The 25141-nt window shown below is 41.4% G+C and overlaps 1 protein-coding gene across 1 annotated transcript; it reads left to right on the top strand.

Moving 5' to 3' along the window:
• The first annotated feature begins 5554 nt into the window (after window positions 1–5554).
• On the top strand, window positions 5555–24711 carry LOC130839708 (myosin-1). Its single transcript, XM_057714003.1, has 30 exons — window positions 5555–5631; window positions 5787–5925; window positions 6127–6245; window positions 6336–6485; window positions 7784–7954; window positions 8719–9022; window positions 9117–9184; window positions 10602–10689; window positions 10773–10890; window positions 11184–11307; window positions 11396–11532; window positions 11630–11885; window positions 13970–14212; window positions 14305–14481; window positions 14564–14709; window positions 14961–15051; window positions 15139–15528; window positions 16180–16306; window positions 18096–18214; window positions 18375–18571; window positions 19343–19526; window positions 19804–19969; window positions 20060–20184; window positions 20584–20892; window positions 20980–21183; window positions 21514–21639; window positions 21730–21900; window positions 22180–22284; window positions 22403–22498; window positions 24486–24711. Exons 1-30 carry the CDS (start codon window positions 5620–5622, stop codon window positions 24636–24638), a joined length of 4815 nt encoding a protein of 1604 aa, XP_057569986.1. The 5' UTR covers window positions 5555–5619; the 3' UTR covers window positions 24639–24711.
• The last annotated feature ends 430 nt before the right edge of the window (window positions 24712–25141 follow it).

Genomic DNA, 25141 nt, shown 5'->3' on the forward strand with positions numbered 1-25141 from the left:
TTTCTCATTCCTTCTGCAGTGGTTTGGAGAGTGGTTGCGGAGGGGGAGGGTTATAAAATAAAAGCAATTCAATTTCACTGTTGTTCATGCTTCCCTTGAAAAACTCTAAGGGAGACTTTAGAAACTGGTTCTCATTCATTTATATCTTTTGCAATAAATGAAATGCTTTCTCAGAATCTTTAGAAATTTTTAGATACAATTTTTTCCATTTCCAGCATTGCAGATTGCCTTTTAAATAATTAAATTACAACATGCAATACAACATTTCACAGTATTATTGTTCATTTACAGAGAAAATGTATTGGGTTGGCCAAAAAGTTGGTTCCAGTTTTTCTGTAACATCTTAATGGAAAAACCTGAATGAACTTTTTGGCCAAATCAATAAATTTCCTATACTACAGCTTTTACTCACCACTGTATATAATATAAAAAACCTTGAGATGCTATCTAAATGGATTAATAAAATGGATTGAATTCTTGCCTTGGAAAAGTGGCTGAAATCTGCATGTTGTTTCACACTCTGTAAAATGGACATTTTAAAAAATATGATATGAAAAATGTGAGCATTTTTAAGCAAGACAAAGGATTTTAACTGTGCTATCCAAATCACCGTAGTTTGAATAGAAAAATGTTGAGAAGATTACATGAGTGCTTTGAGTTTTCCTTGAAAAGATATCTTTGTTATTATAAAATAGGTTATATATGAGCATAATTGACAGGATCAATGAATGTTAAAGTGGCAAGAGAGATCTTGAAAAAGTTTTCTGAAATTTTTATGAGAATAGTAGTAACAAAGCAAGAAAACATAGGTCATAACATTTTATAATATCTTTGAGAAATACTAAAGACAGGTGAAGAAACTGAGTTTGTCAAAATGACACAGGAACAACAGAAGTTGATGTAAAATAGGATATTTTTAACTAAACAATGCAAAACAAAGCTCCTCACATTTCTTGCTTTCCTTTATTAGGCAGTCCTTGTAAATCCCAAATCTATAATGAAAAGGTTTTCACCAGGTACTAAATAGCTCCTATAACTTTAAATGTATTTCTATTGATCTTTTAATTTATAAAGCCAACTTTGGTCCTTCCCCACACCCAGCATGTGTTCTAAGAGGTGTGAAGGATGCTGTAGAAGGAAAATACTCCCTGTCCACAAGGTGCTTACAATCCAACTGGAAGATAAGAACTTCAAGTGAAATAGTTGGAGAAATCCTGCTGTCATCTTAGCACTGTGTTCTGTATAAACTGATGATAGGCTGCTTTTAAAGATTAATATGCAAATGAAACAGAGAAAGGAGCTACAATATCATACAGTAGATGAGCCAGAAACAATGGTCTCTTTCCAAGTGCAAAGTAAGCATTTGTCAGCACTGGCACAGAACACGGAGACTCACATTTCACCTCCAGCCAAGCCAGGGATGTGGTCATACCCAACAAGATGCTAGTGCTCAAATTGTCAGGCAATAATGTTGTGATTTTTTAACATGAATCTAACGGTCCAGTTTCTGAATTCCTATAATATCTTCTCTTCCTCTGCCAGTCAGGGTCTTTGATTGGGCTGCCATCAATATCCCACAGCCATGAGTTCAGACCAGGAAATGGCTGTTTTTGGGGAGGCTGCTCCTTACCTCCGAAAGTCTGAAAAGGAACGCATTGAGGCCCAGAATAAGCCTTTTGATGCCAAGACCTCAGTCTTTGTGGCGGACCCTAAGGAGTCCTTTGTGAAAGCAGTCATGCAGAGCAGGGAAGGGGGAAAGGTGACAGCCAAGACCGAAGCTGGAGCTGTGAGTAAAACGTCTGGAGGGGATCAGACTGGGCCCCATTGCCAGTTAGGGGGGTTAACGCTTCTTTGTTGACCGGGTCTCTCTTACTTGACTTGACAGACAGTAACTGTGAAAGAAGACCAAGTCTTCCCCATGAACCCTCCCAAATTTGACAAGATCGAGGACATGGCCATGATGACCCACCTGCATGAGCCCGCTGTGCTGTACAACCTCAAAGAGCGTTATGCAGCCTGGATGATCTACGTGAGTTCATTCTCCTGGCCTCTGCTCAGGCAAGGGGTTAATTACTATTTTGAAAAGTAGTACGTTATAAAGGTCCTCATGAAATAATTATATTCCTTTTTTTTCCTTTATGGTGCAGACTTACTCGGGCCTCTTCTGTGTCACTGTCAACCCCTACAAGTGGCTGCCGGTGTACAACGCAGAGGTGGTGACGGCCTACAGAGGCAAAAAGCGCCAGGAGGCCCCGCCCCACATCTTCTCCATCTCTGACAACGCCTATCAGTTCATGCTGACTGGTGAGTGGCTTGACTGCTTTTCATACAAATTATTTCACCATCTATAATCACAAAATGGCAAACTTAAAAAGACCTTCAGAAATAATCAAATCCAACCCCCTAGTTGCACATAAGAGGTGACTAAAGCACAGAGAGGTACACATTGTCAAGTGGGGATTAAAACTCATTTCTCCTGATTCTACCGCCACGATTTTACCAGACTATGCTACTGCTCTACCCTTATTAAGTTTGTTCATAGTCTCCTTGCTTAGAAATACATGATTCTGTATATTTAAGTAACAGAAAGGTTAAATAACAGCTGAATAGTATTGACTGAATAGAAATGAAAAATATATGTTCAATCATTTTAGAACCTAAGTTTCTTGTTGATTTTGATTTAGATGTATTGTTATGTCTTTAAAGTTATCAGAACCCATTTTAGAGATAACAGCCTCTCTCTGAATGAAAATGGTATTGGGGGACTACTGCATTCAAAAGGAAGTTGTTACTGTCCCCCCTTAAAAGGACTTTATTCTGATTGAGGCTCCCTCTCTCACCTAACCTTTCTTTGACCCAATAGCATGCTTTGGGGAGGCTGATCAGAGTTAGAGGGTTGTAGTCTGGAACCTTGAGACAGAGATGTGTGTGTGTGTGTGTGTGTGTGTGTGTGTGTGTGTGTGTGTGTAATTGACCCATTTAGAAACTAAATCTCAATCTTGGCCTCATTAACACTATTCTGAACTATGAGATACAGTCCAAATCCTTAGCATATCCTGCATTTTTCAGTTATATGCATTCATCAGCAAAGAGCAGGCCACTGGAACCTACAGATGACACCTAGGGAATGTGCCTCTGGAAAGGATTGCACTTTCTTTTAAACCAGAAGGACACACTTCCTGTAGAGCTTAAGGAGTTTAAAATATGACAACAATTTAATGTTTCTCTTCCCCAATTTAAGAGACTTAATAACACCATGTGTAACTTTGTAATAATATACTGAAAAACTCCACTGAATGTGACACACTTAATGCCCTCAATGTTTCCCTATAGGAAATTTTGTTTGTGTAACTGGTAGATATGCTGACTGTCCACTGTTTTTCTTTTAGATCGGGAGAATCAGTCTATCTTAATCACGTATGTATATTATACTGAGGCTTATTCCTATTATATTTTCACTGGGAAAATGACAAGCCAAAAGAAGAAATTAGTATGCCTAAGAATATTAATTTAGTATACCCCCATACTAAAGCAATGGAATAATCAGCCTGGAACTAAATATTGTTATCACTTATTATAGGGTTCGGATTGCATCCGAATATAAAATAACAATGTCCCAAATTACATCATTTGCTACTCCAGTCTTAAAAGTTCCAGAGTTTTCCAGAGATTAGGAGATATAAAACACCATGTCCACACATGGCCAGAACCCAGTACTGGACAGTGAGCACACACATCTTCTGAAGTTTGGGAAGTTTGCAAATGTTACCAATGGTTTACTTTCAAGGCTTACTTGGCGGATGTCTATTCCTTCAAAGACCTAACTTGGGAATATCTTTAGTCTAAGGAAGCTGAAGAACACATGCATTGCTTCAGAGAGTTTTTTACTAATTGTTTCATTTACTACATAGTGCTTGAGTGGCTACTTCTTAGACCCCTGAAGCCCCAGCCTCAGCACTTAGAAGAGAACCTGACATATATTAAGCACTCAAGAAATGTGTTACATGATTAATGATTGACTGCCTCAGGTTCTTATCAGTGGAAAGAAACAGAAATAATATGAGCTAAATGTGGGCTGAAGAGAAAGATCTAGGGGACTCCAACAAAGACATAGAGACAGGCACATAAGATAGTAAATGCTAATGGAGGAAGTAGTTTCATTTGTCACAGACCTTAATTTCTCACATATATTTGATCACTGACAGCGGAGAATCCGGGGCTGGGAAGACTGTGAACACGAAGCGTGTCATCCAGTACTTTGCAACAATTGCAGTCACCGGGGAGAAGAAGAAGGAAGAACCGACTGCTGGCAAAATTCAGGTGGGTCTGATTGTCATGTCAGAATCCAAGCTGTCAGGTAAGAAACTCCTGAGCCCCACATGTGAGAACTGCTCTTGCCTTTGCAGGGGACTCTGGAAGATCAAATCATCAGTGCCAACCCCCTGCTGGAGGCCTTTGGCAACGCCAAGACCGTGAGGAATGACAACTCCTCTCGCTTTGTGAGTCTCTGGGCCACAGAAGGGTTTTCTCAGGGTCCCTCAAATGCCTGAAAAGGCGGGCTATTATTTAATCTCTTCTTACTCATGTGCTTCCAGTTTTGTACATAACATCGTCTTCTTCACTTGCAAGGGTAAATTCATCAGGATCCACTTTGGTACCACAGGGAAACTGGCTTCTGCTGATATCGAAACATGTGAGTAACAGGACCTCCTAAGTAGAATCCAAGAATGACAAATGATGGGTTGGAGCAGCATCTTACAGCTCCTGCTGAGCCTGGAGCGTGAAACACCAGTCACTGCCAAACATGCCCGGGGGGAATGCCAGTCTTAACCAGAGCCCACAGTGTGCTTCTTCCACTTCAGTCAGGAGCTAACGGTGCTGTAGAAACTGCCAGGACTTGCTGGGCTTATCTGAAGGATTCCAGCCTCAGAAGAAATGTCAAATTTTCCTAAGAAAAAACTAAGACCAGGGGTGTATAAGTTGGGTTCAGTGGATGTGATTTCTCCCTAGTGTGAGCCTTGATAAACGTTGCTCTCAGTAACCACTCTGTTAGAAGGCAAGAAGAGACCCATGTTTTCAAGAATCAATTATATTTGAAATGTCGAGACGCTTCCGTATGAGAAATGAATATGCCTTGAGCCAGGCAACTTTAGTTTCCTTCTGGAGGTGGTAAGAGTAACTGCAGTGGTAGAGACGTAATACGCAGGACCTCACGGGACCATTCAGCTAGGATCTCAAGGGGCCAATGAGATTTAGCTCATGACCCCAAGTTCCAAAATCATTCCAGGAACTTTACCATTTTTCCCTCTAATCCAATGTCTACTTTCCATTGCAGATCTTCTGGAGAAGTCTAGAGTCACTTTCCAGCTAAAGGCAGAAAGAAGCTACCATATTTTTTATCAGATCATGTCTAACAAGAAGCCAGAACTAATTGGTATGCGACAGCTTAAATTCATTAAGTTAGAAGCTAATCGTTTGATTAGCACTTTCTAATGTAAAACCTACACCCTGAATTCCATGTACTCAGAAATGCTCCTGATCACCACCAATCCATATGACTATGCCTTCGTCAGTCAAGGGGAGATCACAGTCCCTAGTATTGATGACTAAGAAGAGCTGATGGCCACAGATGTAAGTTACACATGCAGTTTTTTAAAAACAAGTCATTATATATGGGAATGTCAAAGACAACCTGCTTGCAGGTGTGATTAAGCACGTACCATAAATTCTCCTAAATAAATTTAGCGTCTTCTATCCTAATCCAGCCCTCTCTTCTCTCCTGCTAGAGCGCCATTGACATCCTGGGCTTCACATCTGATGAAAAAGTGTCCATCTACAAGCTCACGGGGGCAGTAATGCATTATGGGAACTTGAAATTCAAGCAAAAGCAGCGTGAGGAGCAAGCAGAGCCAGATGGCACTGAAGGTACCAAATGAACCTCCAACTGGGTTAAATGAGAGAATACAAGCAAATAACCCACTCCAAACACATGTCTCCTTTACACCTGAGCATCTCATGGACACATGCAAATTTAACCTCACACAGGAATGATTCACTCCTTACTCTGCCCCTAGGAGTTGTGAGGCCCTAACAGTCACGTTGTTTGTCTGAAATGTGTCTCTGCAGTTGCTGACAAGGCTGCCTATCTCCAGGGTTTGAACTCTGCTGACCTGCTCAAAGCCCTCTGCTTCCCCAGGGTCAAGGTCGGCAATGAGTTCGTCACCAAAGGCCAGACTGTAGAGCAGGTAACGGCACAACCTCTGTGAATCACACACTTCCCAGGCCTTCACTACATGTCTTTCATAATGGCAACGATATTTACTCTGTCTATGAAGGTGTACAACGCGGTGGGCGCCCTGGCCAAAGCCGTCTACGATAAGATGTTCCTGTGGATGGTCGCCCGCATCAACCAGCAGCTGGACACCAAGCAGCCCAGGCAGTACTTCATTGGCGTCTTGGACATCGCTGGCTTTGAGATCTTTGATGTGAGTTAGCAGAAACTTTGCAGGAGAAACACTTACCCACCTTGCTGCCACAGGCAATGGTAGAAACGATCTATAAAAAACAGCTACACGACAAACTGAACTGACACATGAAGGCAGTTCAAAAGTCCATGAAGGGGCCTTGACTTTGGGATGAGACAGATCTGGGCTCAAACTCCATCTGTCAATTCCTACCTCTGTGACCCTGGATGATGGAAATGGTACTGATTCATCATTGAGCAAATTCAACCTGTACATAAAGCACCTGGCACTCCAGATAACACACTCACTTCTGCGATGGTTTTGCCATTGCAAGACTTCTGGATTTAAAGACCTAAGCCCAGTTCCCAACCACAGAGTCAGCACTCGGTAGATGATAAAGAGGGTGAGGAGGGTGACAATGGCAGCAAAGATGGCCGTGGGCAAGACAATGACAAATTCAAAGAACCATTTTGAGATTCCCACCTGCCCTCCATGTCCAGGTGCAGAGGATGGAAAGGGCATTGTACAGACAACTCACATTCACCTCCCCAAGACAGAAAACCTCCCATGTGGCTCAGGAAGAAGGTTACCCAAGTCCTCTCCCTGAGAGCCGGTCTCGGGTGCGTCTATCCAGAGGTGTCGTGTCCACACCTGTCTCTATGAGTGCACTCATGGACACTGCATGAGATTTTCTGGGTTTTAGGGACAAGAGCGTTTCCAGAAATCCCCAAGCCAACATGGCAAGAGAGGAATAACCTGGCACCAAGCAGCCACATGAAAAGTAATCCACGCGTTTTCACAGAAGAGAGCTAAGGACAGTGCAAACTTGCAACCTCTTTGAGAGTTTTTCAATAACAGTTGTACTGACATACAATTCACATGCCATACAGTTCACCTAGTTAAAGCACTGAGTTCAATGGTTTCTGATATATTTACAGACATGTACAAAGGACTTTCGGACATTTTCATCCCCTCAACGAGCAACCCCTCCCCATTAAGCAGCCACTCCCCAGCCCCCTCGCCTCAGCCCCTGGAAACCACCAATCTGCTTTCTGCGGTATGGATGTGCCTCTTCTGGACATGTCACATGAATGGACTCAGACACTAGGTGGTCCTCTGAGCCTGGCTTCTTGCAAGGCTCATCCATGCCCTAGAACCTCTTTGGCGTCTGTGTTTGGTGACACCGCTCTTAGTCAAGAGCACTCCCAGGTGTGTTTACATGTAGGTGGGCAGTTAGGCTAACCAAGTGAGAAAAGCCCGTTTCAAAGAGAAGCCGTTTTCACAAGATGAATGTTAATTTGTATTTTCTGCTTATTTAGTTCAACAGCCTGGAGCAGCTCTGCATCAACTTCACCAACGAGAAACTGCAACAGTTTTTCAACCACCACATGTTCGTGCTGGAGCAGGAGGAGTACAAGAAGGAAGGCATCGAGTGGGAGTTCATTGACTTCGGGATGGACCTGGCCGCCTGCATTGAGCTCATCGAGAAGGTTCGCTTCCCTTCCTCAGATCACAGGTCACACTGCTGACCTGTATTTCAAAGAAAATCATAAAACCCCCTGTATACCCTGGTAAGATATTTCTACTTGTAACGAAAATCAGGGAAAGTGCTTTTGCCAACTCTGAGGTAGGTGTTCTGGTAAAAGGAGACGGAATCTTTTCTAGGCAGTCCGGAACTCTACATATCCCCACAGTGTGCAATGCAAGCCTCATACTTAAACCATCTTTCCTTATAAAAGAGCTCTGAGGAGAGCATGTCTTACCTATTTCTTTGTCAGCCTTGAGTCATTACTGCTGGCATTTGAAATCGGAATTTCTAGTACTTTAAAGAAGAGGCTCTCAGTTGTATCAGAGACTTGCCACAAGTACTTAGTAAAACTGCGCATTTCCCTAATCTCACTTCTAGAAATACTTTTGGGTAAGTGTGGGGTGGAGCCTTGGAATATCTGCATTTTTACTACGTGTTTCTGAACAACCCATTTGCAAGGGGCAAAGAGAAGGCCTTTGGGGCAAAGAAACAAACTCCACCAGAGTTTATCTTACTCTCCATCACATCCCAGAGCCCAACCCCGCACCTGGATCTTGATAGGTACCCACTAAATATTTGTGATTTAACAACCTCTGAGCAAAGAAGTGAGTTTTCCCTAATCGTAAAGAACGAAATGATGAATTTACTCAAATAGGATCATAGTGTTACACATTATTTCTCCAGTCAGACAAAATTCAAGTGGCACGTTTCTTTTCATTCTCTCAGCCTATGGGCATCTTCTCCATCCTGGAAGAGGAGTGCATGTTCCCCAAGGCCACAGACACCTCCTTCAAGAATAAGCTGTATGAACAGCATCTTGGAAAGTCCAACAATTTCCAGAAACCCAAACCTGCCAAAGGCAAAGCTGAGGCCCACTTCGCCCTGATTCACTACGCCGGCACCGTCGACTACAACATTACTGGCTGGCTAGACAAGAACAAGGACCCCCTGAACGAGACCGTGGTCGGGCTGTACCAGAAGTCTTCAATGAAGACTCTGGCTTTCCTCTTCACTGGGATGCGTGAAGCAGGTAATTATGAACAGAATTAAACATTTACTTAATGTATGAAACCAAGACAGAGAAAGTACATACTGTGAGTGCTTGTGATTTCTCTTCCCCTTAGAGGGCGGTGCAAAGAAAGGCGGCAAGAAGAAGGGTTCTTCTTTCCAGACCGTGTCTGCTCTCTTCAGGGTACAAACTTCATTTTCTCTCTCTAATTAGATTCAGGAAGTTAAATTTTACTTTATTGTGTTGGGAAGGGGAATTAATCTTGTAAGGATTCTAGAACTAAATGTGGCTCAAGGAGACAGGTCAGCAGGTTTGGTAGCATTGAGTCTCTCAGGAAGGTTTGGGGTAGTTTGGAAAAGACAGCTGAGTATATAGGAGACACAGATGCCAGGAGGTTGGAGTCAGTGTGAGATGGTAAAATTCAATATTGGGGCCAGGAAATAAGGTCATTTGACACTTAAAAGGTTCTTCTGGGAGAAGATTAACCAAAACATGAGATTTTCTTGAGTCTTTGGGAGCGTCCAAGTGGGGTAGGTGCTTAGGTGTGTATTGGTATAAAACTGAAATGAGTAGATTTTGAAAGGTGAGGATAGAAAAATAGTGGTAGGATTTGGAGGTTGATCTACATAAAATAAGAAGTCAGATATGATAAGAAATAGCTTTTTAAGGAAAATTTACTTATCTTTTGGCAATCCTATCTGTAATAAATGAAATTCCAGTCATTCTGAAAAATCAGGATTTTCATAGGGTGGTAAACCTCTCACAGTTGGTAATATGGCTATCCATTTTTCTGCCAATTCCCAGAACAAGGCATTAAAAGGCCCCTTTCTATAAAACCAGCAGGAGGACACAGCTATGTAATAATAAGGAATAAACATGGGCTAGAGAAGCAGATACAATTGAAAGTTGGGTAAAGAAACAAATGGGGACTTCCCTGGTGGCACAGTGGTTAAGAAATCCGCCTGCCAATGCAGGGGACACGGGTTCGATCCCTGATCCGGGAAGATTCCCACATGCCACGGAGCAACTAAGCCCATGTGCCACAACTCTGAGCCTATGTACCACAACTACTGAAGCCTGCGTGTCTAGAGCCTGTGCTCCACAACAAGAGAAGCCACTGCAATGAGAAACCCGCATACTGCAACAAAGAGTAGTCCCTGCTTGCCACAATTAGAGAAAACCCGCATGCAGCAACAAAGATCCCAATGCAACCAATAAATTAATTAACTAGTTAATTTTAAAGAAAGGAAAGAAAGAAAAGGGAGAGCTGGAGGAAGACTTTGAATATTTTGTGAACCAGACCATATATCTAGGCAAAAGATTATGGGTGGAGTATTTCCATATGTTAAAAAGCATACATATGCTGGGAAATTCACAACATATGCTGGGAAATTCAACAGAAATGAACAATCACTCCAACAGAGAGTTTATAATGCACAATGATAGGGAAAATAGAGGTATTTCCAGAGATAACCCTCTGCAGATTCAATCTGGATACTAATCATTAAAATTTAACCACTATCATGGATCATAATTACGTCTATAAATACGAGTGTACAAAAGTAGTGCATTTTAACTAAATATTCATATGGTTCCACAGGAGAATTTGAATAAGCTGATGACCAACCTGAGAAGCACTCACCCCCACTTTGTACGGTGCATCATCCCCAATGAAACCAAAACCCCTGGTAAGACGCTTCTGATATCCAGACAAGCTCCGGTGTGACTTCTCCTTAGGCTATTATATGGAAAATGTATCTTTTATTCTCAGGGGCCATGGAACACGAGCTGGTCCTGCACCAGCTGCGGTGTAACGGCGTGCTGGAGGGGATCCGCATCTGCAGGAAGGGCTTCCCAAGCAGGATTCTGTACGCAGACTTCAAACAGAGGTCAGACTTTCTCACTGTGAATTATTTTATAAGGTTATTACTTAATTTTTCAATGAAATAATCCTATCCTTTATAACTTCTATTAAAATTGAAGAGCAACAAATTTAGCAGACTCTGTATTGATATACCGGAAGTTTGACACCCTTTGAATATACAAAGAATAGATAGAGGTAGATATGATTGCTTCTTTACATGTGTCAGGCTACCCAACAGTTAAGTTGTTTCTATAGTAAGGCAGGAAGATTTCTTGTTGGTGACAACAGCTGTATCATTTATTTATTTGGCTCAAATAGATACAAGGTATTAAATGCAAGTGCGATCCCCGAAGGACAATTCATTGACAGCAAGAAGGCTTCTGAGAAGCTCCTTGCATCCATCGATGTTGACCACACCCAGTATAAATTTGGTCACACCAAGGTAATAGTCTCTAAGGCCCACCTGACACTATGTCTGTCCCTTTGGAGTCTGTGTAAAATTTCTGATCTGCAACTCTGACCACGCACAGGTCTTTTTCAAAGCTGGTCTCCTGGGGCTCCTAGAGGAGATGCGAGATGAAAAGCTGGCCCAGCTGATTACTCGAACCCAGGCCAGGTGCAGAGGGTTCCTGGCAAGAGTGGAGTACCAGAGGATGGTGGAGAGGAGGTATTAAATGGGAAGCTTTACTAAACCCTATCAGCCTAGGCCTTTTAATTCTGTTTCTTATTATACCTGACTTTGAACATTTCTGTTCCTATCACAGAGAGTCCATCTTCTGTATCCAGTACAACATCCGTGCTTTCATGAATGTGAAACACTGGCCCTGGATGAAGCTGTATTTCAAGATCAAGCCCCTCCTCAAGAGTGCAGAGACAGAGAAGGAGATGGCCAACATGAAGGAAGAATTTGAGAAGACCAAAGAAGAGCTGGCTAAATCAGAGGCAAAAAGGAAAGAACTGGAAGAGAAAATGGTAACCTTGATGCAAGAGAAAAATGACCTGCAGCTCCAGGTTCAATCTGTGAGTATGAAAAGGCACTGCTTGCAATCTGATGCTAAAATTTCAATTCAGCAGTTGCTAGGGGAGAGTCTAGATTCCACCTTATTAAGGCACTGACTATCAATCTTCCTAATTCACAACTCCTCAGAATGTTTCATAAAATTTCATATACAATATTACTGAAAAGCTCTGTGGTAGGATTCCTCGCTGTTGAGAAGGGAGAAAAAAGCATTTTTCCTCTCCCCGTTATTTTTCCTAGCAGAATATGGGCAGGAAATAAAGTGATCTTTGCTTCCTAAGCTTCTCTCTACTGAAAAATGCAAACAGGAGCAGAGAAGACAGAACAATGTTGACAGTGAAGAGGGAGGAGACTTTATCATGAACATGTATCAACCCAAAACCAATATTCTGAATTTTAAAATCCATGGCCCCCTGGCAATTTCCCTCTCAACTATATCTTTAGAAACCCTCTAATACCTGAAAGAATAAGATCATTGCAAAGATAATGGCAATACATTCTATAAATAGTGCCAATTAGGCAAAGCATGAGAAATAGTATTGGTGTTCTTGTTTTGATGGCCCAAGAAATAGCCAGAGGCTTGGAAAGAAATATTTGATCAATACCACTGTCTAACCCATATTTGTGACCCAAATGACAATAAAATTTCAGCTGCCACCACTACAATCAACAACAGAAACATTAAAAGTTTCTCCCTAGTTCTCTGAATTCAGAAGGGAATGTACATTAGTTCCAGTGGGCACACAGGTGTTAGACACATAACTAGAAAAATTAAAGAAAAATTCATTATAAATACCTAGGTTGGCACTGTGACCTTCCTTGTGGTTTATGGAGACGAAGGCTTTCCAAATTGAGGAGGGGTTCATCACACCTTCAAGAATCAAGGGATAATCGTATGGAAGTTAACTCCTCTCAGTATAATATGACCTGTTTCCAACATTATTCTATCAGCTACCCACTGAACAAATATTTCATGAAGTTCCAAGCATTAGGGACACAACTCTGAGCAAAGAGACACAGTCCCTGCCCTCGGAGGGTTTATATTCCAACTCATTTCTTCTCCTGAGAAACATGCTGGCTACTTCTCTAGCACCACTTTCTAAAATGTTCTGTTCCCCTTAGTTCTTCTGGGTGCTCCCACTAACTCCCAGCCACTTTGTCACTGCAACACGTCTTCCCTTTAATTCACTTTTCTGCTAGATACCCAATCATTTTCTTTGTTTTTCATATACTAAACTTTTCTGGAAAATAATATTAAATAAAGAAAGCTAACTGAAATTATATACCCACCTATTAAACACAGGTTATCATGTAGAGGAGTAAAAACATTTCCTTGACCCTCTTAGGGTTCCTTGGCTGGGTCTGAAAATTAAACTGACAAAGATAGCTTGACAGGAGAAAAACATAAAAAATTTTATTTAATTTTTATGTATACATGGGACCCTTCACAAGAGAATGAAGACCTAAAGAAGTGACCACAACATGAAGCTTTTATACATTTTAGACAAAGAAATGACAAATATGTGAAGAATTGACAAGACGAAGGGGTCTGGACGGGGGTAGTAAGTGATAAAGAAATAAGTAGGAAGATAAGGGTTAGTTTAACAAGGTTCCTTTACACAGCATTCTCAGTCCTAAATTCCCCACCTCTTGTGATAAGAATGTCTTCTTTCCTTCTAGTGCAGGGAAGGGAACTTCCACGTGGAAATTTTATGACCTGTTTCAGGGAAGAAGAGCGAGGGGAACAGGTCAGAGTGGGCTTCCTGGTTTGCTCTTTTCTCACACTCCTTTAGCTGAAGATATTCATCATGCCAGGTCCCATACTCTGGGATAGGGTATCCTGAACGCCATCATTAATGCATATAATTTTATTATAATTTCATCAGGAATTATGACTTAAATTCCTTTTTTAAAAATCACCAGTGCCATAAGTGGAGTGCCCAATAAATATTTCCTAACTGATGGAAAGCTAATAAAAATTAACCTAAAGTTTAAAGCACAAATTACTTGCTTGGTTTCAAAATCTTAAGAAAAACTGAAAATGTCCACAGAACAAGATATAAAAGTGTCTACTGTCCCTTCTCAGGAAGCAGATAGCTTGGCAGATGCAGAGGAAAGATGTGACCAGCTGATCAAAACCAAAATCCATCTGGAGGCTAAGATCAAGGAAGTGACTGAGAGAGCAGAAGATGAGGAAGAGATCAATGCTGAGCTGACGGCCAAGAAGAGGAAACTGGAGGATGAATGTTCAGAACTGAAGAAAGACATAGATGACCTTGAGCTGACACTAGCCAAGGTTGAGAAGGAGAAACATGCCACAGAGAACAAGGTACGAAATATATTTCTATACAGCATATAGAGACTCTTCCATCTATCTAAGCTTCTTTAGAGCAGAGATAATCTCTTCCTTAACCTTTCTAGGTGAAAAACCTCACAGAAGAGATGGCAGGCCTAGACGAAGTCATAGCTAAGCTGACCAAGGAGAAGAAGGCCCTCCAGGAGGCCCACCAGCAGACCCTGGATGACCTGCAGGCAGAAGAGGACAAAGTCAACACCCTGACCAAAGCTAAAACCAAGCTAGAGCAGCAAGTGGATGACGTAAGTCTACAATTATCAAGGAAATTATTTTCTTTGAAAGGAAGCTAAGCAATCCTTATGACTCAACATTATTTACATTTAGCTTGAAGGGTCCTTAGAGCAAGAAAAGAAACTGCGCATGGACTTAGAGAGAGCCAAGAGGAAACTGGAGGGTGACCTAAAATTGGCCCAAGAGTCCACAATGGACATAGAAAATGATAAGCAGCAACTTGATGAGAAACTCAAAAAGTGAGTAATGAGAGACTCTAGTGTAACCTGCTCGCTGTCTGGATCTCAAAGATATTACTTCACGGCACGTAGGAAAACACAAGTAATGCCATCTTTAGCCTTTGTATTTAATGAACATGGTACAGTGCTGACTTGTAAAACACGCACTTTGCACTTCCTCAACACCAGCCGTACAAAAACGTGCAGTTACACATAGAAAAGAAGACTGCCAAGAGGACAGAGTGGGAGCTAACGTGTCGCTCTCCTAACAGGAAAGAGTTTGAAATGAGCAGTCTGCAAAGCAAGATTGAAGATGAACAGGCCCTTGGGATGCAACTGCAGAAGAAGATCAAGGAGTTACAGGTAAGTCCGTGATTTCCATCAGTCTCCTTCAACATGACAAAATCACGAACACAAAGGAGCTAACTTTGAGCTTTTCCCCACTGCCAGGCCCGCATCGAGGAGCTGGAGGAGGAGATCGAGGCAGAGCGGGCCTCCCGCGCCAAAGCAGAGAAGCAGCGCTCGGACCTCTCCCGGGAACTGGAGGAGATCAGCGAGCGGCTGGAAGAAGCCGGCGGGGCCACTTCGGCCCAGATTGAGATGAACAAGAAGCGGGAGGCCGAGTTCCAGAAAATGCGCCGGGACCTGGAAGAGGCCACCCTGCAGCACGAGGCCACGGCGGCCACGCTGAGGAAGAAGCATGCGGACAGTATGGCCGAGCTGGGGGAGCAGATTGACAACCTGCAGAGGGTCAAGCAGAAGCTGGAGAAGGAGAAGAGTGAGATGAAGATGGAGATTGATGACCTTGCTAGCAACATGGAGACTGTCTCCAAAGCCAAGGTACAATCATGATTTAAATCTTAAAGAGATTTCTGTAGGACAGGTGTGAGGGAGCCTTTCAAGAATCACTAGTAACTGGCCAGAGGAGACTATGACAGGAGGCTGGTCACAGGGAGGGGCAACTCCCATGTGATGGGGCCAAGTGCTCCCTCTTTACAGGAGAATAGCTGTACCCAAAGAGCATGCATCCTGAAAACTCAAGTTCTCTTCCAATAGAAGATACAATTCAATGATGTATTTTGAAAATTTTAAAACACCTCACCTTGATTAGGCTTTTTGTTTTTTTCCTTAAACAAAAATACATAATCTGCTTCTCAAAAAAGTTTCATGAGCTGAATCATCAAATATCACTATTCTCATATCACAGATAAGCCAACTGAGTAAAGGCTTAGATTCACAAAGCAATTTTGAAGCAGTAGGTTTAGACCACATGTCTTGTTACTCTTTGCATCACAGTCTAAGGCCTCTTTGGTCAGGGTGTTGACTTTGTCCTCATCTGCCTCTTTCCATCACAATCTAAGTTGTTTTTGTTTGTAAAGATAGTTTATTCTCAAAATAAATGAGTTCTGCAGCTCCTAAGGAATGTTTAGATTATCACAAATTTCTATGGTCCAAATACTTTCTTAAGATGCCGTCTACCACTTTTTGCAGGGAAACCTTGAAAAGATGTGCCGCGCTCTAGAAGATCAACTGAGTGAAATTAAGACAAAGGAGGAAGAGCAGCAGCGGCTGATCAATGACCTGACGGCTCAGAGAGCACGCCTTCAGACGGAATCAGGTCAGCCATCTACCAGTGTTGACCTTGAATGACAAATTTACCTTGGCTACTCAACTTGCTGAAGAACTCTACACAGAGTTACTTGAGCTCACATATGACCTCCCTGGGAGGTTGACCCCCACTCAAATGAACATCTTATGGACCACCAGCATGGACTACCTTCTTCCTTTCTTTTTGGTTTCGGGTTTGTTTTCTTTTAAATAGAGACCCAGGCTCTTTTGTTTTTTAACACTTTAAAGCATATTTCACTCTAATCTAAAAGTTATCAAACAAAATGTATCCTCACAGTATTTACTTTCACTTTTCAAAATGCTTCCACAAGTTAATTACTTTTTTACCCTCATTAGTCTGTGTAATGTTGTCCCCATTTTAAAGACGTCAGATTATGGTAGTGATGAAATGACCTGTCCAAGAACGCTTCCTCCAGTCTCTTCCCTGAAGTCTTGCTAATTGCTGGTAGCACCACAGTTAAGTAGGGAAATATTCAGGACCACAATCCAGCCAGGAACATTTGAGTGAGCTTCATGGAGTTTTGATCATCCAAATTGGAGAGTCTCTGCACTTACTCCTCCCCCTATCAACTTGTCCAACTTTCTACCCAAGTCCTGCCTCCCCGAGTGAGAGGCAACAAGATGGATATGGTTTCATGGGTCAATTGGACCATTAACATACTAGGAAGATTAAGTTGTTGGAGAACCACTTTACTCTATCATATTCACTCAAACATTGTTCTTCCTAGAACAAAGCTCAAGGCTTTTATTATTATTAGACAGGTGGTAGGTACACTTTATGAAAAATTGTATTCTTGAAAAATCAAAATGCTCTTTATAATTTCTTTTCCTCATTACATGCTTACTCCTAGTAATTTAGTGGTATGAAAAAAATTGAAAGTTGTGATTCTTATTAAATGGTAAAGAGATAAGGCTTCCAGGTAACCAGTTCAAAAATGGTGCTAAAAGTGTCTTCTCTTTTTAACATAACACAATTGACCCTTAAACAACATGGGTTTGAACAGTGTGGGTCCACTTATAGCTGAATTTTTTTTTTTCAATAAAAACGTACTACAGTACTAGATGATCCACAGTTGACTGAATCCATGGACGTGGACAAAGCAGGCTGACTGTAAAGTTATATGTGAATTTTCAACTGAGCGGGAGGTTGAAACCCCTAATCCCCTGGTTCTTTAAGGGTCAACTGTATAGTGTATTTTCTGAATTATGGTGCTTAAAGAATGGAAGACAAGTTTAAAGGTCATTTAGTTTACGAACTTATTAGTTATCCACAAACCAACTCGTTCTTGGGTAGAAGGACATTTGATTGTTTCTTAATATAAAAATTCTTCCAGAATTTTCCTTTGAACATAATTTCAGAGGGAACTGCTCAAAGTCTCCTATTTTCCACAGAATAAATTCTGTTTCAATCAAGTTTCAATGGAAGGTAAACTAGTACACTTGCCTTAGACAAAAAACACTGGAATGTTTTTCGTTGGTTTGATTTACATTTCTTTTCACATATTTCTTCATCAATTTCTATTGTGATCAAATAATCTGAAATATCTCCCCAAATCTTTTATGTTGTTTAGAAGTATGTACTCTGCCTCAAAGTCTTCCCTACTTCTCATTTTCACATAGATGTGCTCACCAGTGTTGAAGTGGAAATTGGTGGTTTGCTAAAATCCACACACTCTCCATCACGTTTCAGACCCAACTCCCTTTCCCTGCTTCAGTTTGTAATTTAGAGCTTCAATTTCCAAATTAAGGTTGAGTTTTCTGGTTCTTGATCTTTATAGGTGAATACTCACGCCAGCTAGATGAAAAGGACTCACTAGTTTCTCAGCTCTCAAGGGGCAAACAAGCATTCACACAACAAATCGAAGAACTGAAAAGGCAGCTTGAAGAGGAGATAAAGGTTAGCCCTACTTATTGCTGTTGCTGTTTTTGTCATTATACTTGCTTTTGAGGTTGTTTTCTGCTTACTTCCACAGATTTTCTTCTGGTGGCTTATAGGAGTTTAGGGACTAAATATCACTTTAAAGATAAAATGAAGTCACCAATCTCTATGTTCTCAGGCCAAGAGCGCCCTGGCCCATGCCCTGCAGTCAGCCCGCCACGACTGTGACCTGCTGCGGGAACAGTATGAGGAGGAGCAGGAAGCCAAGGCTGAGCTGCAGAGGTCAATGTCCAAGGCCAACAGCGAGGTGGCCCAGTGGAGGACCAAATACGAGACAGACGCCATCCAGCGCACAGAGGAGCTGGAGGAGGCCAAGTATGTTCTAGAATTATTTAAAATGAAAATATCTCTAAAAAAAAGAAAAAGAAAATATCTCTGTTAACAATCAAAGCACACCTGATATTAAATACCACATAGGCACATGTCCATTGCTCCCCAAACAAATAAAAACCTAGGAAAAATCATGCATGACATAAACCTAAGCAAGAAAAACAAATACTCTAGGTTGTCTAGGGAAAGAAATTAAGTTAGAGGGTAGAAGGAAAAAGGACATAAGAGGAAGCTGAATGATTATTTTTAAAAAGGGGAACTTTTTACATCATCTTATCGATAAAGATGTAGATAGAATAACAATTATACTTTCCCGTGCTATTCCTCCCTCTTAGCCGTTAATGGAAAAAATCAGTCCAGGGTGATAGATATGTAAGAGACAAATAATCAAACTTTAAAGCACAGCTCCTCCTTTGGAGATGTAAAAACACAGCTATCTGTAGAGGGAAAAAGAAATATATCGTTAAAGACTAAAAAGTAGACATTAAGTTCTGTAATAAGAAAGAAAACATATTGTTATTAAAGGTCTACATATTCAATGCAGTTAGAAGTTCAAGACTGATCGTAAGAGGGAGAATCTATTCAACAGAAAGCTTAAGGAAGGGACCTGCTCATTCAAGAGCAGGTTTAAGGAGAGATCTAGTCATTTATTCTGTGAATAATGGAGAGCCAGATAGGAATTATAATGTTTTGGTGGATGCTTTACAAGAGTTTCTGAGTACCATTCACTTCTATTGTCCTCATTTCACTTTTTAGGAAGAAGCTGGCCCAGCGTCTGCAAGATGCTGAGGAACATGTAGAAGCTGTGAACGCCAAATGCGCTTCCCTTGAGAAGACCAAGCAGCGGCTCCAGAATGAGGTTGAAGACCTCATGATTGACGTGGAGAGGACAAACGCTGCCTGCGCAGCCCTGGACAAAAAGCAAAGGAACTTCGATAAGGTAATTTCTGCACCCGTTTCTGCCTCAGCATTCAACATGTGATTAAGGACAGCCTGCCACATTCTGTGTGCCTATTCAAACCAGCTGAGGGCTGTTCTCAGCAGCTCCTGTTCCAAGAGTAGGTGGGAAGGAGGCGGGACCTCCTGAGGTGTCTACTCTCCTCATTTGTAATTATTTTTCAGTCCCGATCATCTCAACTCCGTTTGAAAGATGCCAGAATAGTTTTCATCCATCAAACTTTCTCCACCAAATTTCTTGACCATTCCTTGCCCCCCAGATCCTATCAGAATGGAAACAGAAGTATGAAGAAACTCATGCTGAACTTGAAGCTTCCCAGAAGGAGTCCCGCTCCCTCAGCACAGAGCTGTTCAAGGTTAAGAATGCCTATGAGGAATCCTTAGACCAACTTGAAACCTTGAAGCGAGAAAATAAGAATTTGCAACGTGAGTACATTTTACCTTTTCTTCAACAAAAGATTTGAAAGAATGTCTTCCCTCACTGAATGAACATTTAAACTTTTTTTTCACCAACAGAGGAGATTTCTGACCTCACTGAGCAGATTGCAGAAGGAGGGAAACGTATCCATGAACTGGAGAAAGTAAAGAAACAAGTGGAACAAGAAAAGTCTGAAATTCAGGCTGCTTTAGAGGAGGCAGAGGTAGACATTTTATTGTGGACTCTAAAACCATTTTCAGAGGAATTAACATCTAATATATGCAAGAATAGGTGAATCAAGAGAGAAGAAAAATAATTTTTACTCTGTGTAATAAATATGAGGATGGAAAATTGACCATGTATACAACTAACATAACTGGACATCAGGAACTGTGTGCTAGACACCAAAAAAACATAGATGCATAAGTTAAGGGCCCTGCCCTCAAGGGCATCAGCTAGCTGGGGAGACAGAATTATACAAAACCAACAACACATTGCAAAAATTTCTAAAACAGTGGAATAAAGATGCATTTTAGTAGCACAAGGGTAGGAACTAATTCCTAATTCTAGAATACTACTTACTTCTGTTCCCTGCCTAATGTCACCCCTTGCTATCATTAAGGCATCTCTCGAACATGAAGAGGGAAAGATCCTGCGCATCCAGCTGGAGTTGAACCAAGTCAAGTCTGAAATTGACAGGAAAATTGCTGAAAAGGATGAGGAAATTGACCAGCTGAAGAGGAACCACGTTAGAGTCGTGGAGTCCATGCAGAGCATGCTGGATGCTGAGATCCGCAGCAGGAATGATGCCATCAGGCTCAAGAAGAAGATGGAGGGAGACCTCAATGAAATGGAAATCCAGCTGAACCATGCCAACCGCATGGCTGCTGAGGCCCTGAAGAACTACAGGAACACCCAAGCCATCCTCAAGGTAAGTGGGTTCAGGAGATGGTCCCAGGGCAGTTGGGGTGACTGCAGCCCTGAGAACAAGGTGTCTCAATGATCATTCATTCCACAGGATACCCAGATCCACCTGGATGATGCTCTCCGGAGCCAAGAGGACCTGAAGGAGCAGCTGGCCATGGTTGAACGCAGAGCTAACCTGCTGCAGGCTGAGATTGAGGAGCTGCGGGCCACCCTGGAGCAGACGGAGCGGAGCAGGCGAGTGGCAGAGCAGGAGCTCCTGGACGCCAGTGAGCGGGTGCAGCTGCTGCACACCCAGGTGAGTATGAGAGAACAGTAAAAAATACAGTGCACTGAAAATGAAATTCTTGCTCAAATCTTAGTACTATCTAAAAATTTATTCATAATGTTTTATGGAGGTTAAAGTTTAAAATATGTAATATCTTTAGATTAACAATATTTTTGTGTATATGAACTGTGACATTCAGAGTCGACTGTAAAAGTATATTGTCAACTTAGATAATTTGTGGAACAAGAAGGGATATTAATTAGTTACCTTAACTAATTAGTTTGTGGGTCCATTAGAACACTGGACATCCTAATTTTGCTCTCATATACTTAGTATTTCTAAATTTTATATTTTAACCAGAACACCAGCCTGATCAACACCAAAAAGAAGCTGGAGACAGACATCTCCCAAATCCAGGGAGAGATGGAAGACATTATCCAGGAGGCTCGCAACGCAGAAGAGAAGGCCAAGAAGGCCATCACTGATGTAAGCAGAGGGCCACACAGGGGTGCTCAAGCTAGAATCTTCATGGGCTCTCTCAGCTCTCTCAACTGGTGTTGTTTTACTGCTAATTAGGCGGCCATGATGGCAGAGGAGCTGAAGAAGGAACAGGACACTAGTGCTCACCTGGAGCGGATGAAGAAGAACATGGAGCAGACGGTGAAGGACCTGCAGCACCGCCTGGATGAGGCTGAGCAGCTGGCCCTGAAGGGCGGGAAGAAGCAGATCCAGAAGCTGGAGGCCAGGGTGGGTCTTCTGATGAGCATATTCCCATCTCATTCCAATCCAGTGCACAATTTTTAATACCTAGCACTGCTAGATGATGTGGGGTCACAAAGATGAACAAAAGATATTCCTTACTGTCCAAGAGTTTATAGGGCTGGGTGGGTGGAAGGTGATTAGAGTAGGGCATCAAGTACTCCATATAAAGCAGAGTAAAAAAGTGCTATGGGTCATATGAAGAAGCAGAAATCCATTGAGTGAATGGATCATAGTAAACATCTCTGAAATGCCGTCTTCTTGCAGGTACGTGAACTCGAAGGAGAAGTTGAAAGTGAACAGAAGCGCAATGTTGAAACTGTCAAGGGTCTACGCAAGCATGAGAGAAGAGTAAAGGAACTCACTTACCAAGTAAGGAAAATGTCCTGTCTCAGTTTTACCCTAGTCTACAAGGGATCAAAAACCAAATGTACAACAAAATGTAATGGATTCTGTACTTTCAAGAAACTTACTCTTGGAAATATTTCAGACTGAGGAGGACCGCAAGAACATTCTCAGGCTCCAGGATCTGGTGGACAAACTGCAAGCAAAAGTGAAATCTTACAAGAGACAAGCTGAGGAAGCGGTGAGTTCAGAACCCCTTGGGGATGATGGGGCTTCCTCCTGTTCTCAGATATGTCCAAGCCAATTTAGGTAAAGGAATGAAAGAAAGAAGGGTAAAATAAGGAGGATCAAGGGGAAATGATTCAATGAAGATCTGAAGAATGAGAAAGAAACCAACCACTTGATGAGCCAGGGGAGAATGTTCTAGGGAGGAGGAAGAGTAGTGTGGAAACGAGTCTGGTCCAAGAGGCAGAAAGAATCAGGGAGACAGTGGTAGAGATGGAGATGGAGATCTGGGCAGGGGGCGAGTCACAGGGTCTTCTAGGCAATGATAAGAAATCTGTTTTCCCCCCAAAAATAATAAATAAATAAATAAATAAATAAAATTTAAATTAAAAAAAAAAAATCTGTTTTTTATTCGAGGTACAATGGAACACTGGGGAAGCCACAGGAGGGTTGAAGTTGGGTTGGCCATGCCCTGATTTATGTTTTTAAAGAGAGTATTCTGGCTACTATGTGGAGAATGGGTTATCAGACAACACAGTTGGGTTCAGGAAGACATTTTAGGAAGATTTTCAAGTGTTCCAGTGGCTTGTGGAGCAGAGAGAGAGAAGTGGAGAGATTCAAGATATATTTTGGAGGTAGAAATTACAAGATATGCTAATAGGTTCTGCTTGGGAGGACAGAGAAAGGAAAGCAAGGGTAATTAATCAGGTTTGTGATTTGAGTAACTAGGTGGATGACATAATACTCACTAAAATGGGGAACTAAGGGAGGAACACATTTGCAGGCCAAGAAGGAAACAGGAATTCTGCTTTTGTTTGAAATACCATTATATACACAAATGAAGGTGTCAAGTAAGCAGTTAGATATTAAGTCTCAGAAAGTCTCGGTTACATTCAAACCTCGGCACTCCACCTCATCTCATTTCCTCAGCATGTAATATCAATTTACTAAGCATGGAAGTATGGGTATCCATACCTACATATCACAAATTAGTTCCTCTGTTCATCTATGGGTTTATTTTCCCCCTGATCTCTAAGCTCTGAGAGAGAGAGACAGAGAGAGAGACAACAATTTTCTGGTTCCAGTTTTCCTCACCTGTAAGAGGAAGACCTGGGGGCTTTTCTCAAGTTCTATTATTTAGTGACTCAAAGTTTTCTAAATGTTCTAAATTTAAATGCCAATGTAGAGAACAAACATATGGACAGCAAGTGGCGGCGGGGGGGCAGTTTGGGGGCAGAATGAATTGGGAGATTGGGATTGCCATATATACATTACTAACAAGAAAAAAAAATCAAATGGTACACTTTAAATATAGGCAGTTTATTGTATGTCAATTATAGCTCAATAAAGATTCTTAAAAAAAAAAAGTACCCCCCCCCTAAAAAAAAACCCCAATGTAAATGCCATATTTTGGACGGCTCTTAATGAGCCTTTTTAAAAAGAATGATTACTAGAGACTAAACTATAACTGGCCTTCTCAAATTACTGCTATCTATTCAAATATAATCAGGGACCACATAGACTATTTTAGCAAACAACTTCTTGTTTAATTTCTAAACTGCATTAAGTGGCAATAATTTATACTCAAGTGACAATAATTTATATTCAAGGGTACTAGTTTGGTATAATATAGATTGTATACCTGCATTTTTAAGAGGTCTGGTTCCAGTCTCAGAATTCTAGGGAGGAAAAAAAGAGGCTGGAAAGCTGGCATCTTTAGTAGTAGCTCTAAGATGTTTAGATGTTATACAAGGAGAACTTTTAGAACAACTTGGAGACAAATGTCACCTGTCCTTCCTTGCTACCCATGACTTCAAGAAGGATGAGAGGAGTTAATTACAAAAAAAAAAAAAAAAAAAATTCAAGAGTATTTCTCTAGGCTTTTTAGAAGGTTCACTAGAGTGAACCATTTTTAAGTAAAAAGAAATTCAAGACCCACTGATCTAAGAAACTAGAAATTCTGAACTTTTTCCCCTCATAAATGCATTTCCATTTATTCTCAGGAGGAACAATCCAATATCAACCTCTCCAAATTCCGCAAGATGCAGCACGAGCTGGAGGAGGCCGAGGAACGGGCTGACATTGCTGAGTCCCAGGTCAACAAGCTGCGGGTGAAGAGCCGGGAGGTTCACACCAAAATCATAAGTGAAGAGTAATTTATCCAAATGCTAAAAAGTGACCAAAGAAATGCACAAAATGTGAAAATCTTTGTCACTCTGTTTTGTACTCATGATTTTTGCAGATAAAAAATTTATCTGTGAGGAACTTGTGAGTCTCTTTTTTACGCCGTGTCAATTTATCTTTTTATGCAACAAGAAACAAACAAACATTTTACTTATATCATAGGGAGAAGGATTTAGTCACCAAGAATAAAACATGGCAGGAGCAGCCAGGCCAATCCCCATTAGGAAAAGCCCTAAACACCACACATGGTATGGTCCTGGAGGAAGCAGGTGAAACCTAGAGGCAGACCTTAGGCACGAAAAATACAGAGTATACAGAGCAGAGTAAATTTCACCTGGCAAAGCATCAGCTAGTTATCAGAAAAATGGATTTCTCTCAATGAAATTACTGACTTTCTTCATAAATGATAGGAAATCCTTGATCCTAAGACTGAGTAAAAATAAATTAAAACACTAATTACCTACATAAAAGAAAA

This window comes from Hippopotamus amphibius, chromosome 17 (assembly GCF_030028045.1).
Source record: "Hippopotamus amphibius kiboko isolate mHipAmp2 chromosome 17, mHipAmp2.hap2, whole genome shotgun sequence".
Lineage (NCBI taxonomy): Eukaryota > Metazoa > Chordata > Mammalia > Artiodactyla > Hippopotamidae > Hippopotamus > Hippopotamus amphibius.

What these genes read in the sequence shown, in the direction of transcription:
- LOC130839708 (XM_057714003.1), top strand. An exon ending in AAGGCCAGACTGTAGAGCAG is followed by an intron (nt 6,246 to 6,335) that starts GTAACGGCACAA and finishes CTGTCTATGAAG; the next exon opens with GTGTACAACGCGGTGGGCGC. An exon ending in ATAAATTTGGTCACACCAAG is followed by an intron (nt 11,308 to 11,395) that starts GTAATAGTCTCT and finishes GACCACGCACAG; the next exon opens with GTCTTTTTCAAAGCTGGTCT.